General features: G+C 41.5%; 1 protein-coding gene across 2 annotated transcripts in view; it reads right to left on the bottom strand.

Moving 5' to 3' along the window:
* ERLIN2 (ER lipid raft associated 2) overlaps positions 1-7,751 on the bottom strand; it is a 28,671-nt gene extending 20,920 nt beyond the window's left edge. Inside the window, exons 1-6 of one of the 2 annotated variants that reach the window (XM_077144377.1) lie at positions 7,654-7,751; positions 6,300-6,421; positions 4,757-4,838; positions 3,676-3,722; positions 951-1,012; positions 672-797 (exon numbers count right to left, since the gene is read on the bottom strand). In XM_077144377.1, coding sequence (XP_077000492.1) covers positions 672-797; positions 951-1,012; positions 3,676-3,722; positions 4,757-4,838; positions 6,300-6,406 — 424 coding nt within the window. In that variant the 5' untranslated portion in view covers positions 6,407-6,421; positions 7,654-7,751. The other variant, XM_077144378.1, reaches the window with a different exon arrangement.
* Positions 7,752-16,213: the final 8,462 nt, after the last annotated feature.

Genomic DNA, 16,213 nt, shown 5'->3' on the forward strand with positions numbered 1-16,213 from the left:
TCAACTCTATTTGAAACTCTCAGCCACTGATACTTTATTTTGTCTCATTCCTCTCTTCCCCCTTTCAGTTGAGAAGGTTTTCTCAATTCCTTGATGCTGAGTCCCAGCTTGTTCTAGGATTTCTGTCCCATGCTGCCAGGGAGGTTTACACCCCTGGGAGTCATGTACCACGTAGAGAGGGGGAGGGCAGTAAGTTTGCCTGTTGTGTTGGCTGAGAGATAGGCCACATCTGAACAACAAAAGAGGTTCTCTGGGGATGACTCTTAGGCCTAATTTTAAGTAGGCTTAGCCTATCCTTTACGGGGATATGTTTCATATGAACAAACCCCAAAATTGAGGATTTGGTCTATTAGAACTGATCTTAATTATAGAATGATGTTGTAGGAACAGACAATGAGAACCCATTTCAATTTCAGTTCTCTGATTGATGCCAGAAGTGAGTGGTCCATTCTGCTATCATGCCTGTGCCCAAAACTCAACCTTTCTAATGTATCTTTTTCCATGTTGTGGACAATTTCCAGGTATTCCCTTTGTGCCTAGTTCCTGAGCACTGGAACTTTCTGTCCATAAATAACCATCCTGCAATACTCTTCCTACCCCACAGCTCAGAATTAGGCATTGGAGTAAAGGACAGCTGCTAAAGCACAGCAAGGTCAGAAAAGCATTCTTACCAAACAGTTCAATGTAGACCTCTTGAAGGGTATGTACACTGCAGAACTGGTTCAGTTCATGGTGGATCTTGTTGAAAATGAGGGCCTTATCGTAATCGGCAGTATAGTTTTTCACTATATCGTATACTGGGAGGGAAGGAGAGATTTCAGAATAAGAAAAGGCAAGACTCAAATCTTTCTCAGATATAGGAATTCTCCCTCCCTGAGGTGCTATGACAGACAAGGGGGTGGCATGCTGGGGAAAGTACAGTGGTGGTGAGGGTAACTGTAAAAACTCACCTGCATTTGGGACCAGGAAGTTGACCACTTCAATTCTATCAAAGTAGATCATCACACCACCACTATTGGAAGGAGAATGGACAAAAAGTCACTAACATGTTTGGGAATATAGTGCAGTCTCCTAAGTTGATGCCATAAGATGTGTGAGTTGGCAGAAAAGGAGAAGACTTAACATTATGTTAGAAGATATCTCGAATCTCCAAGTAAGAGATTTTCAGAGCTCACAGGAAGAACAAAACCTCCAGAGAAATTGCACCTCCTGAAAATACCCCCATAAAAAAGAAAGGGAGAATTCTGAAATACCAGGAAGAAAAGAGGACTTCATATCTTTCGAATTGGTGATGCCTTTTGATTCTCCCTGCAATCATTTGCAGGGAAAAGACTGTAGGAGGCCAAGTAAATCTCAGAAGTTAAAAGGCCATTGTGGAATTCTATGATTAATGTTTTTCACTTTGTTTTCACCACCACTTTAAGTCAGCACCCCCAGAACCCCAAACTTTCATTATAAAAAATTTCAAATGTACAGAAAAGTTGAAAGAACAGTACAACTATACTAACACCTAAATTCAACAACTTCTAATATTTTATCTGATTTATTCATCTACCTTTTTTACTTTTTAAACTTTTTTTATTGTATAATATAACATACATTCAAAGTAAAGAAAGAAAAAAGCAATAGTTTTCAAAGCACTCTTCAACAAGTAAGTTACAGGACAGATCCTAGAGTTTGTCATGGGCCACCATAACATCATCTCAGATTTTTCCTTCTAGCTGCTCCAGAACATTAAGGTTAGAAAGTATATATTTTTTATTATCAGTTTTTTCTTTTTCGTGTAAAATAACATATATTCTAAAAACAATAAACTTCAAAGCACAGCACAGCAATTAGTTGTAGAACAGGTTTCAGAGTTTGGATGGCTTACAATTCTACAATTTTAGGTTTTTAGTTCTAGCTGCTCTAAGACACTGGAGACTAAAGGAAATATCAATATAATGATTCAGCAATCATATCGTTTGTTAAACCTTACCTTCTCTGCATAACTCCTTCATCACCTTTGATCTTTCTATTCCACTCTTTAGGGGGTGTTTAGGCTATGCCCATCCTAACTTTTTCATGTTGGAAAGGGCTGTCAGTAATATGGGGTAGGGAGATGGAACTAGCTGATGTTCTGGATAGGCTGGGCCCTCTAGGTTTCAGGACTTATCTGGTCCAGGGACCCATTTGGAGGTTGTAGGTTTCTGCAAAGTTACTCTAGTGCATGGAGCCTTGTAGAATCTTATATATTGCCCTAGGTGTTCTTTAGGATTGGCTGGAATGGTTTTGGTTGGGGGTTGGCAACTTATGATAGTAGCAATGTCTAACTGAAGCTTGCATAAGAGTGATCTCCAGAATAGCCTCTCAACTCTATTTGAACTCTCTTAGCCACTGATACCTATTTGTTACACTTCTTTTCTTGCTTTTGTTCAGGTTGGAATTGTTGATCCTACAATGCCAGGGCTGGACTCATCCCTGGAAATCATCTCCCACGCTGCCAGGGAGACTTTCACCCCTGGATGTCAGGTCCCATATAGGGCGGAGGGCAATGCTTTCAGTTGCACAGTTGGGCTTCAAGAGAGTGAGGCCACATTTGAGCAACAAAAGAGGTTCTCCAGAAGTAACTCTTGGGCATACTTATAGGTAGGCTAAGCTTCTCCACAGCCTACATAAGCTTCTCAAAAGTAAGCCTCAAGATCAAGGGCTTGACCTATTGATTTGGGTGTCCTTAACATCTGACACAGTATCAGGGGGATTCCCTGATGGTAAAGTTCAATAGTTTCATATTTTTTCTCCTTCCATCCCTCAAGGGACTTTGTCAATACTTTTTGATTATCATCTACGTTTTTTGTTGAACATTTCGAAGTTTGTAGTTATGATGCCTTACCCCTTAACACTTTAGCAAGCTTCTCCTAAGAATGACATCCTCCTAAAATACCACTTCCAAACCTAAGAAAATTAGCAATAATTCCTTCATATCATCTACTATCTAGTACTTTTTCAAATTTCCCCAATAATTCCCATAATGCCTTTTACCACTGATATTTCTGAACCGAGTTCTAATCAAGCTTCACTATTGCATTTGTTTCTTACGTCTCTTTTTCAATCCACTGGATTCTTTCTAATACATAGTTACAATCTTAAATCTAGTAATTTTGAAAGTTTCTAAAAGAAAAACCAACTCTGACATACAATAAAAGAACTTTGTGAAGAGATAAGACCAGTGATCTTATGGGATGTCCAAAGCTGGATTTGTTGGAGTGCTTCCTCAGGGTGGTATTTGACTCATACTCCATTCCAGGTTAGCCTCTTTACTTTCCAACTGGACCACTACAACAGTGTTCTCTTTGGGTTTCCTGTCCCTTAGGTCTTCCCCTAACTTTGAGACATTCTCCATAGTTATGCTAAAATTTTCTTCCTAAAGCAATGCTCTATCAAATCATTTATCTGCTTAAAACCTTTGGTTGCACCTCAGTTGCCACAGAGTAAATCCAAACTTCTTATCATGGCATTCAGGCTCTCTGAAACCTGTCCACGTTCAACTCTTTTCTCCACCTAGGTCAGGGGCAGGGAATTTGCTAAAATCACCAAGGGTGGGGTACTTTTCTTTTATAGTGTCTTAGTGCAGCCAGCCAAGTACTCATTCCTCTTACTCGTTACTACTTAACAGATTTATTCTGGGTACTTTACCTAGTTCCACAAGGTACATTCTTCACCTCATCTGTCTGCAGTGTGGTCTGGAAATAGAGACGTAACATACTGTAAATTAGGCAATGACAGAGTAATTTATTTTTTGGAATTCCCAAGTGCCTATGTCCTTGAATGCTTATTTGGGTTGAGCTTTACCACTGTTAACAAAGGTAATAAATTTTTTGAGTGTGAGACTAAACCAAGTAAAAGTAACCCACCTTCACTATAACGGAAACACTATCAAATGAGCCGAGTAATAATGGTACAGTGAAACAGACCTGTGATTAGGAGTTCTGAGATCTGTGTTTACTTCTGCCTCTCCCATTTCCTAGTCTAGAAACAGTGGTTCCCTTACTTAACCTGTCTTAGCCTGGAATACCCTATTCAGCCTATTTTCAGAATTACTCTGAGACTCAAATGAGATAACACACCTGAAAGCACTTTGAAAACCATAAAGTACAGTAATGGCAAAAGAAACTCACAGAGAAAATGCTAATTAGGTATTCCAGGTATTTTCCTGGGTGAGTTTGTAAGTCATTCTCTAAATCATCTTATTCCTCTTAGCTGGACACACCAGAATCATTTTACAGATGGCTAGTCTAACTTAAATAAGCTTTAGATCTGTCATAACTAATTCTGCTCCTATTCGAGATGTCATATACCCACGCCAAGTTCAATTTATCTCTCTCTCCCTTATCTAAAGTCCAAATACGAACTAGCAAAATACCATGTTATGTTTCCATCTATTACCACACCCTAGGCTTTAAACACCGACCCACCCAACTTTTCCTTCTGTACATTCAGAACACATTGTTTTCTGGCTTCATCTTCAAGTGAAGAAATAATTCCCAGCTGGGGCTGATGGGTCACACAATGACTCTATTTAGGAGTCATTTCAACAATCAAGCAAAACTCCAAAGTAAGCGGCCCACTGAGCCTCATTCTTTCTGGGGAGGAACTATCCTTAAATAATTTCTTAAAAAGGCATTTCACACATCCAATGGCTAAATAGTTCCAAATCATGTCATTAGTTATTACCCCAAATCTATGTCATCTAGCCACCCCCACAAATCAAGTATACCTGCACAGACTTATATGACGTGATGAAAGGAAGCATAAGATGGAAACCAGGGCCACTGGTGGAAGTCAGCAGAGCACCTCCTCTGCAGGGAAGAGAGAAACTGGCTGTTTAGCAAGAAGGCTCTATTAGATACCATTTGGACCAACTTTCTCTTCAGCTCCATAAACACTGAACATAAAGTGGCATGTGCCAGAACCATGTTCACAGATTCCTTTCTTTCTCTCAGCTTTACCCTAATATCTTGGTATAACAACAACCTGATGATAAAACATAAAATCATCATTTATGCTTTTGCAAGGACAAAAACAGGCCCAAGAGCGAAGGGGAATAAAAACAGAAGAATTTCTGATTATACCTAGGATAAGAAACGGTCTGTTTTACTTTGTCAGACCCACTGAGCTTGTGGCATTTTATTAGGGCACTCAAATCTGATAGTACAGTTATCAACTAACTAACTGCACTAATGTTAAGAGTCCAGTGACCTGGATGACCAAAAGAATAATTTTAACTACACTTTATAAGTCATAATATGTATTTTTTATTTTTTTTAGGTGCATGGTTCAGGAATTGAACCCAGGTCTCCCACATGGAAAGTTAGCATTCTACCACCGAATGACCATAATATGTACTTTTTGACAAGAGAGTTACTGTTCTAATGAAGTTGTATGTAAATAAATTAAAAAATTCAAAGCCTTTTTGTTTTTGTACATGTAAGCAAATGGTGGGGAGAAATGATTTAAGGGGAGAGGAGAAAACCAATCAGAATTTTGGTACTTGTAATTGGAATCCAGTATAAGCAACATAAGGCACATACAAGGAGTTTGTAAAAACTTAAAAGCAAACAAACAAACAAACAAAAAAACGTGGCTATGGAGGTTAGTAGAAGGTAAGCAACTCAAGATTTATAAGTGCTTTTTTGCTTTACATCATTAAGTCCAAGACAATTTTTTTTTAAGAAGAGTATTAAAGTAAATAGGGACATAATGGGTCCCATAATCCTAAGAGCTACCACCCTGGCACTTGCCTTGATTGATATAAATCAACCTGCGGGTTTTTTCCTTTCTCCCGAAATGCTAATTTTCAAGAATAGTCCCAAAGGAATCATTCTTTAAATTAGCAGGGTAGGCTATCTTCTCAATTTGCCAGTGAGAATTGGGATTCAACTGTCTTTTTGTGGCACTCAAACACCCACAATGATGCTGGAAAAAGCATCATTTTAGGGATGGTCTACAAGGAGCATTGGTCTACTTTAGGTTTTGTTTCTAAATCCACATATTTATCAATTGCCATCCTTGGCATCATCTTAGAACACTCTAAGGAGGCTTTTACATATGTGTGTGTGTATAATATATAATATACATAAAATATATGTAAATAAAATATTCTCCCCTCATGGTCACTTATACAAAAGGTCGATCCAAAAGACAAAATATTAAAAAAAAACATAAACACAGGTAGGTACTCAGCAGAATCTGATAGACAGCGACTAGCAAAGGGGAATACTTCACAGGACGTTGCAAACTCCTCCTTGCCTCTGCCTTACCTGTAATACACCCCAATATGTCCCTCTTCTATCTTGTGCACAGCAGAGAAGAGAGATGCACAAAAGAAACTGGCAGCCACGGCCACAACTGCACCCAACTGAGCCATCAGTGAACCTTTCTCCTAGGGAAAAGACATGGGAAAAAGTGTGTGTGGCCCGTGGTAGATAAACTATGACAGTAAGAGTATCTCATGGAGGTAAGCTCCCTGAAAGTGGCTCATTTCCAGCCTGTTACAGTAGGAGCACAAGGCTCTCTTCATCCTTGTCAACTCAACATTCACATTCCTTGGCCATGGAATTATATTTCCATCTCCTTGAAGAGACAGTGACTGGGTCCAGGAAAGAACCAGTGCCAACTGGGCAGCGTTCTGAACACAGCCTTCTCTTCCTGTGAACATGAATGTGCTGTCACTGGGGCCACGCATACTAGTAAGAAGGAAGAGAGGCAGCTGCAGTAGGTTGAACCAAATTACAGAGGATGTCATGACAGGCAGTTGCGACTATGTAATTCTGTTCAGGGCTTCCTAATCCTAATTGTCTCCCATTTCAAAGGAAACCCTTATTTACTCCTTTCAGATCCTGGAGTGACAGAGACAGGGAGTGAGCGGAGTTTCAAGGTAGGATTCTGTGGCCTTTCATCCACCTTCCAGTTATTCCCGGGGCCCTTAAGGGGACATAGGGTCCTGAACAAGACCGCAGTCATACTCCCTCCCATACATTTGACAGGTATTATGCACCTGACAGTTCCTCCAACCCCTCGTGGGACGAGGAGAGTTGTCCAGGATGGGAGACTCTGGGCTTCTGGGTCCAAATGCGTTCAGGGACCAGGACGCCAAAAAGCTGGCCAGAGGCTGGTTTCCTGAACCCTGAAAGCGCTGGAAAAACCGTGCTGACCGACTGTCAAGTTCACAGTAAAGCGTGTCTGGAACACTCAGTCATAGCGTGGAGTTTGCCTCCCGGGTCTACCATAAGGCGGGCGCAGGGAGCGTCGAGGCGCTCATTGCAGCGTGGCAGCCCCCAGCCGCTGCTGAGCAACCTTTCTGCAGAGACCCTTCCCTCGGGGGGTCCTCCCCGTCCCACCTCGCCCCCTCCCCTCCCTCCTCGGAGAGAGAGGCTAGCGTGTCCCCAGCACCCAGGGTTGCAGCCGGGGCTCCCAGAGCGTCCGCTCGGCCCCGCCTGAAAGACGGTGGGTGGGGGACAGGGCGGAAAGGGGCTGATATCCCGCTGCAGGAACGGGCCGGCTGAGGGAAAAGTGGCCGAGGCGGGGACCCCCAGAGACCGCCGAGCAGCTCCGGCCTCTGGAGAAGCAACACAGACCCGGTGCGCGCACTGAGGAGGGGCGGGGGCGGCGTACCGGGCTGTCCCTCCAGGCGCTCCGTACTCCTCCGAACCCCCGAGCAACCGCAGAAACCGCCACACCCCTTAGCACGCCACTTCCTTCCGGGCCCGTCGCTCCAGTGATGACCTCATCAGCCCACGCGAGGACGCTGCCTTTGCGGCCCGCGCTTCCTGGCTGGTCCGCCACGCCCCCCGGAGTGGGAGCGGCGGGTGTCCGCAGGCGGCCACGAGGGGGCGCCCGTCAGCCGACCCGGCCCCGGGGCTCGGGCTGGGGTTTGGGCGAGTGGGGGAGTCCCCGGAGGGACGCGCGAGAGCACGGGTGTGGGTCGAGTCTGTGTAGCGTGGGGAGGTCGAGACCGAGAGGGTCGCTTTCTGAGGTTCTGTCTTTGAACACTGCTCCAGGATTGCTCCTCTGTTAGGCCGAGTCCCCTTTGGGGCCCTATATTTTTTTCTGCAACAGTGCATTGAAACTCCTCTAGCTCTCTGCCCGGCCCCTGTCCATTTGCCCAGCTGCACGGGACGGTCTTATAAATAAGCAGATTAAGTACCGTGTGTTGCCAATAAGCTATCTCTACTTTGAATTATTGCCCATTATGCTTTTCTAGGAGCTTTGGCCTTTAAGGTCCCCACAGTACCATAAAGTACATTAAGAAGGAGATATTCTCTCCATTTTAAGGAAGTGTATCTAAGAGGTTCAGTGATGTGTGGGACATAATGGTGAAAGGCTTTGTGCTTCTTTAACGTCTTGAGCTCAACTGTCTCTATAAGGCCTCGGACCTCGTCTCCCTGAGCAGACTGTAAGCTCCCTGAGAGTTGAGGCTGCGTCGTGTCTGAGCTTCTGTGCCTCATAAATGCTGGCTGGAAGGCAGGGTGGACCCAGGACCAGAACACAGACCTCGCCTCTCCTGGTCCAAAGGCCTGCCATCGCCCTCAGCCTTCACTCTTCAGAAACCTCCTATCACGGAACTTCTAATTCAATTACTGAAATAGTTTTGTTTGTAGAAGAGGAAGTTCAGACTTAATTACGGTCTTCAGTAAATGAAAAGCTTTTTACAGTAAGCTAATGTTTGAGGCAAATGTAGGAGGCAGGAAAAATGAATTGTGGATTTTTCAGGCGTTGTGGCTGCTTGGGGTTGACCCACTTGTCCCTTCCTCATTTTGCTGTGTCTGAGTTTGTATTGAGATGTTTGAATAATACGTGGTTAGGTCCACAAGCGGGGTGGATAGTCCTGTCTGGGGTCGTCTTCTTGTATCAGGGCCTTCTTTTCGACTCTCTCCTCTCCCCATCCTGCGACCCGACATCTCCACTCACATCATACACACATCCCAGTCCATTGCTTGACTCTCCCTCTCAGAACTCGAGCTTTTTCTCTAGCTGCTCAGAGATATAATGCATCCCTGCATGCTTAACAACTGTTTAGTAGGTGAGTCAATGAGTAAGAAGAATAGAAACACTGGAGTTTATCAACCGAAGGAAAGGGGCTTAGCCAGCAGCATTAAGGGATTTAAATTAGTTTTAAGAATTTTCTGACTTTTAAACTTTGGAATGGACTATGAGAGGAAGTTCTGGGATTTTGTTCTCAGGAGGCTTTCAGTAGAACTGAGTTGTTTAGTTGTGGCCCTGCCTTAAGGTAGGGGATGAATTTTGCAAGATGAGCTAACATTTTTGAAAATCCCTTTCTTATGAGACTTGTGACTTTTATGATTCACTGTCCAAAGCGTCCATGCAGATGTGCTGTGGTAAAGAAGTGGTTAGGTGTGGGGACTGACTGCACAGCCGGACTGCCTGGGTTTAAATCCTGGCTCCCACCTCTTTTTTAAATTTTTATTTATTTATTTTATTAATTTTTAAATTTAAAAAAAGTAACAAACACAAACATTCTTAACTTATGATTATTCCATTCCATTTATTAATTTTCAAATTAATAAAATTTTTCAAATTTTATTTGAAAATAAATATTTGAATAAATGATTATTTAAAAAATAATCAAGCTATACACTTAAGATCTGTGCATCTTAATTAAAGCATAATACGCATAACATTAAGATGCACAGATCTTAAGTGTATAGCTTGATTATTTTTAAAATTAAAAAAATATATAACAACAAACAAACAAAAACATTCTTAACAAATGATCATTCCGTGCTACATATATAATCAGTAATTCTCAATATCATCACATAGTTGCATATTCATCATCATGATCATTTCTTAGAACATTTCCATCAATTCAGAAAAAGAAATAAAAAGACAACAGAAAAAAATTCATACATACCATACCCCTTACCCCTCCCTTTCATTGATCACTAGCATTTCAATCTACTAAATTTATTTTAACATTTGTTTCCCCTATTATTTATTTTTATTCCGTATGTTTTACTCATCTGTTGATAAGGTAGATAAAAGGAGCATCAGACACAAGGTTTTCACAATCACACAGTCACACTGTGAAAACTATATCATTATACAATCATCTTCAAGAAACATGGCTACTGGAACACAGCTCTACATTTTCAGGCAGTTCCCTTCAGCCTCTCCATTACATCTTGACTACAAGGTGCTATCTACTTAATGCATAAGAATAACCTCCAGGATAACCTCTCAACTCTGGAATCTCTCAGCCATTGACACTTTATTTTGTCTCATTTCACTCTTCCCCCTTTTGGTCGAGAAGGTTTTCTGAATCCCTTGATGCTGAGTCTCAGCTCATTCTAGGGATTTTCTCAATCCCTTGATGCTGAGTCTCAGCTCATTCTAGGATTTCTGTCCCACATGGCCAGAAAGGTCCATACCCCTGGGAGTCATGTCCCACATAGACAGGGGGAGGGCAATGAGTTTGCTTGTCGTGTTGGCTGGAGAGAGAGGCCACATCTGAGTAACAAAAGAGGTTCTCTTGGGGGTGACTCTTAGGCCTAATTTTAAGTAGGCTTAGCCTATCCTTTGTGGGATTCAGTTTCATAAGAACGAACTCCAAGATTGGGGGCTCTGGCTTTCACCTCTTATTAGCTGTGTGACTTGGAGAAAAGAACTCTATGTGCTTCAGTTTCTTCACTTGTAAAATGACGGTTTTAATAGCGTCAACCTTGCAACCTGTTGCAAGGATTAAATGGCAAATTAAGAAAAGCACGTACAATAATATTTGGCACGTTGTAAGTGTTCAATATGTGCTAGCTTTTGCTTTTTTAAATAGACTTTTGCTAGTTTAAATATTCTTTTAATATGTTCTTGCATGTTTGTGGGTACAGATTATTAATGTGACAGAGGGTGAGAGGGTGAGAGAAGGATAAACTTAAAGTTATGTGGTATTGGGCAAATGGCGAATGAAGCCTTATCAGAAGGAGAGATAAGGGACTCTGAATTATACTTCAATAGATATTTACAATGCAAATTTCATAAAATATTATTGAGTGCTTTCTATGTACCAGATCCTATGCCTTTCTCATTTTATATTATCTTCATTTCAGCCCTTTGAATTCAACTCCATTTTGGAGGAGGAAGTTAGGGCTTAGAGAAGTTAAGGAGTTGCCCAAGATTGCAAAACTGGGAAGTGGCAAAGGCAGAATTCAAATGATCCCAAGCCTATTTCTTTTCAGTAGTAAGCAGATTGGAAAATGATACAGCTTAAAACACACAAGCAAACATTTATTTTTTACAATACGACTTTTCAGGAATGTAGACCAGTGGTCAGAAATTGCAAAACTTTAAATTGGGCAAGTTCATTTTGCAGTTGTAGGTTGAAACCGGGTAAAAAGTACCTCTCTCCAGCAATCCACATCACCGTATCTCTGGATTGCTGTTTGTTTGGTTCTCTTATCTAGCTAATTGTTAGTGAAAGTGCCACTCCAAAAAGAAGAAATCCCTTCTTTTCACAGACAGAGCCCTTTTTATTGACAACCAGGTTAACTCTGAAGGAGTCAAGTGACTTTTAAAATGTTTGGCTTCAGTTCTTTATATCACAAGAGTGGAAGTTGCTGGAACAAAGTTTCTATTTACTTGATTTTGATTTTTCCTGCTTTTCTACTTTAGGCCTTAAAAGGATAGAGGTCATCTTTCAGGACATTTGATTCTGGTAAGATTTTGGTGAACTGGGAGAAGAGGAGTGAAGAACTCTACAAGTATTAAGAGAGTTCCTTAGAACTTTCTTCTTTTACTTTGTTATAAAAATGAGGGTTGATACCATAGAAGAACAAAAGGATATATGCTTTAGCCGAACGGTGCTTTTCTTCAGGTGCTACTTCAGGGAGGTCGGATGAAGGATCAAAGAGGAATCAAAAAATACCAAGTTGAAGTCAGTTGGAAGCCACCTAAAGATTATTTTGTGATTTGATTTTTATAACTTTATTGAGATATAATTGACATACCATAAACTTCATATGAAGTATACAATCTGATGTTCTGATGTAAAGTATACACCTGTGAAACTATCACCACAATCAAGTTAATGAGCACAGTCCCAAATTTCCTTATATTCCTTTGTAGTCTCTCCTTCTCCCCACCCCCGTTGGTGTGACCTCCCTTCTCATTCGGAACAACTGCTTGTCTATATAGAGCTATAGATTAGTTTGCATTTTGTAGACTTTTATATAAATTGAGGCACACAGTATGTACTCTTTTTTGGTCTGTTTTTTTTTCCACCCAGAATAATTATTTTCAGATTCATCCATGTTGGCAAGTGTATCAACAGTTCATTCCTTTTTATTGCTGAGTAGTATTCCATTGTATGGCTATACAACATGTGTATCCATTGACCTGTTGATGGACACTTAGGTTGTTCCTGTGATTTTAAGCCAACCCATTTATGTTACTCACGAAGAAACAGAGGCCAAGGACAGGAAGTCTCCAGAGAGGGGATCTGTTCAAGGCTCATGGGTGGGGGGTGGGCGATGATGAGAAAGAGTAGTCTCTTACCTGGGAAACTGTGCCAAGAGGCCTGGCAGTTTGAAGTTTGGGTTGGCCTGCTATGTCCTGCCCTTTGACAGTCCCACCTCCAACTCTCTAATTCTGAGTCCATAATAACATTCAGAATTAAAAAAAATACTTATGCGGAATTTTATCTGCATATTTTAAAATAAATATATATATATGGGGGTGTGCATGGTCCAGGATTTTCTACATGATTTTATTTGTACATCACTCTATGTGGTTGATAAACTACCTTTTGCTGTAGACAAAGAGATACCTTATGAAGTCTGAAATGTAAGCCTTAGAGGATAAGGTATCCCATGCTCCATTCTAGGTCAGCCCTTTTCCACCTGAAATCTTAATTTCACCCCTTCTTTCTCTTCAGAAACCTAGACCCTTCAAATCATCTCCTCTGTCTTTCCTCTTTCTATCAGTTCTTTAGCCTATGCCCACAGTCTTATGCAAGTCTTCCTCCCTGTCTCTTAATTTCACCCCTTCTTTCTCTTCAGAAACCTAGACCCTTCAAATCATCTCCTCTGTCTTTCCTCTTTCTATCAGTTCTTTAGCCTATGCCCACAGTCTTATGCAAGTCTCCCTCCCTCTCTCTTATTTCTTTCTTCCTTCTTTCTTTCTTGAAACCCCACCATTGATCCTGTATAAGCATCTAGTTCTTACCTAAACTATCTCTTACTTCCTTTTGAGTAAAATTTATTGGGAAAGAAGCCTAGGGTTGCAATCCTTACTTCTTTTCCCATTCCTATGATTTCAGGCCTTATTTCCAGTCCCTTTCTCTGATGCACTTGGTACTGTTGACCCCCAAATTCTTGAAATCCTTTATCCTTTATTCACTACTCTTGTTTCTCTACCTTCTGTTTCTGGAAAGTCTCTTTCTGGAAGGTCTCGTGTGTTCGCCACATCATAGTAATGTGGTTGACGACTCTCTCAAACTCATATCTATAGCTACTAGCCACAGATGAGAATATCATTTCTTTGGATGTTGGATGGGGACAAACCAATCATGCCTAAAACTGAATTTGTAGTTAATTTCAAAGGGACGCCATTTATTCAACCATTCTAGCCAGACAGTCAGCCTCTATCTTAATTTATCACATCCATTTAGTCATGAAGTTCTAATTATTCCTTCACTCTGTACCCCCTTCTGTATACATCATCTTAGTTTAGGAATTTATCGCTTATCACTTGGATTATTGTAATACTCTAATGTTAGTGATCCTTACCCTTAAATCAATCAATCATCTATATTTTAAACCATTTGATCTTTTTCTGCTTAAATAGCTAATAGGATCTTGAAAGAAAAAAAGTCCAAATCTTTTAGCTTGCCGTATCAGATCTTTAACGAAATATCCTCTCCTTATACCTCTGGCTTTTATGATACTATTTGTTGTTTTTTCGTTTTTTGTTTCTTGTACTTTTCTTACCTTCTAAGATCCTTCTAGAGGCCCCTTTTCTTTGTTTGCACAGCATTCCGGGCATTCTCAAATAGTTCTCACTATAAAATACTGATATTTGTGAATATGTGTCAGTACTCTTCACAAGACTGTAAGCTCCTTGAGGGTAGGAGCATCATCTTACTCATCTTTGTACCCATCCTCCTCCTCTTGATCTAACATAATCCCTGGCCCATAATAGGCTTCCTTTTGAATAAAACGATACATACCACATGACCCTTAAGGATGTAAGAAGAGCCTTCAGTTGCTTTAGCTCATTTGAGCTTCATAAAAACCCATGAGGTTGGTGTTCTCAGAACCCTACTTTACAAGCAAGGGCGTGGAGATTAAAGGATTAAGACACTTACCCAAGGTCAAGGGCAGATCCTCAGATTGTAAACCCCACATTATTTCTCCTATATTTGGAAATTTGGAAAATCCCAATGTGCCAGGAAAGAAATTTAGTTCACTTCAATATAAATGTAAGCGAGTTATGAGCCTCCATCCTAAAGAAGTGAAAGCCTAGAAGAGTGGGAGAGGCCACTTGAACCTTTTAAAGTCCTAAGCAAGATTCTCAACCTTGGCACCATTGACATTTTACACTGCATGAATCTTTTCTTCGTCGGGCTGTCATGTGCATTGTAGGATGTTTAGCCAACCAAAAATGTCTCCAGACATTGATAAACGTCTGGGGAAGGGGGGAAGGGGACAAAAATGCCCTTCGATAAGAACCACCACAAAAGGGGGGATTTAAGATCAAGAGGTAAGCTTTCCCAGGGTTTCTGGAGTATGACAAATGTTTCTCCTCTATACTCCCCTGAGAATGGAGGGAAGTCCTGTGAGTGTGGGCTCCATGGAAAAGGCTCAAGGGGAGTTATGGAGGAAGACGGAAGAAGCAGGGGCTGGGGGGAGCGGGTGGAGTGGAGCGGAAGAGGGTGTTGCTGGGTGGAGCAAAAAAAGTACTAGAATCCTAGAGAAACTGTGAGAATAAAAATCACTGGCTTTGGGGTGGGAAGGGTGGAAACATTTAAGTATGTGTTAGCAGTGTAGACCTCAGCTTGTCCTGCTGAACCGAATTCCAATGAGGGGAATCACTTGTTAAGAAGATCAGACTTGGGGAAAGGCTGGGCTGTAAATCTTAGAGGGGAGGACTTTAATGCCACTTAGAACTCAGCCCTGAAATACCCATAATGTTTTTCGGTCCACATTTTAGTGTTCTTGAACAAGTGTGCAGGGTGTGGGGGATGAAATATGGCAGGTATTTGATTTAAAAAGCCTGCACAGATTTAATGTCTTGATAAAATGTATTAAATCTTTTAAGGTTTTAATGAATCTAGTATGTGTTTCATAAATCAAGAGCTCTGCTAAGCCGTCTTCTGGTTTAATAAGAGTAAACTAGAAAATTGCTCTGAGCAGAAGCAAAATACATTTATATCACATTGAAAAGTAATAGGTTTTTAAGCTGAGGGGGTCTTTCTGGGCCTTTTGAACTGTTTGCTTATTACATTGCTCCAACTCCTTCAAATATTAAACCACAGGCAAACATGCACTTAACCGTATCAAGATGTGAACTAGCACAAAGGTAAATATTATTTGTAAGAGAGCAGAAAACAAAGTCAGTATTTCCATACCCTTAAACCTAGGGACTACACTGTAACTGAAATTTGGCTTTGTATATCTAGGCTTAAGGCGTTGGTTAAAAATTATCATTAACTGTTTTTAAATCGCCTTTCCTAAATCCCCTCCCTCAGGCTTGCATCCTCACCCCCTCAACACAATGGCCGGACTGAAGCGGTGAGTGTGTGGAAGCTTTTTCAGTTTTACAGCTGACTTTGGAATGGCTTGTTGAGGTTTCTGGTCAGACAGTCCACAGTGAGCATTCTGAAACTTCTTCCTTCCCTCTTACACCAAGGGCTGTCATGTTTGGTTTTGTCCCTTTCCCTTCCCTTTTTATTCACTCCCTCAATCTCACTGCTCAAGCCCCGTGGTGCTGGGGAGGGGCTTTTGGGGGTGCTGGAGTAAGAGATGGGTCTCACTGAGGAGGCTGGAGAGCCACAACTCCTGCTCCCCGGCTTCCTTTGTGGATGGGGCAAGGTTTTGGGTGAGATAGTGGCTCGGGAAGTTGGGGGGGAGGTGGTGTTGGAGGAATGGAGGGGGTGGGGTGGGGCCTGAACATTCCTGTGCACAAAAGCTGGCAGGGCTTGTGAGCTCTGCAGGGGAGGGAG

This window comes from Tamandua tetradactyla, chromosome 26 (genome assembly GCF_023851605.1).
Source record: "Tamandua tetradactyla isolate mTamTet1 chromosome 26, mTamTet1.pri, whole genome shotgun sequence".
Lineage (NCBI taxonomy): Eukaryota > Metazoa > Chordata > Mammalia > Pilosa > Myrmecophagidae > Tamandua > Tamandua tetradactyla.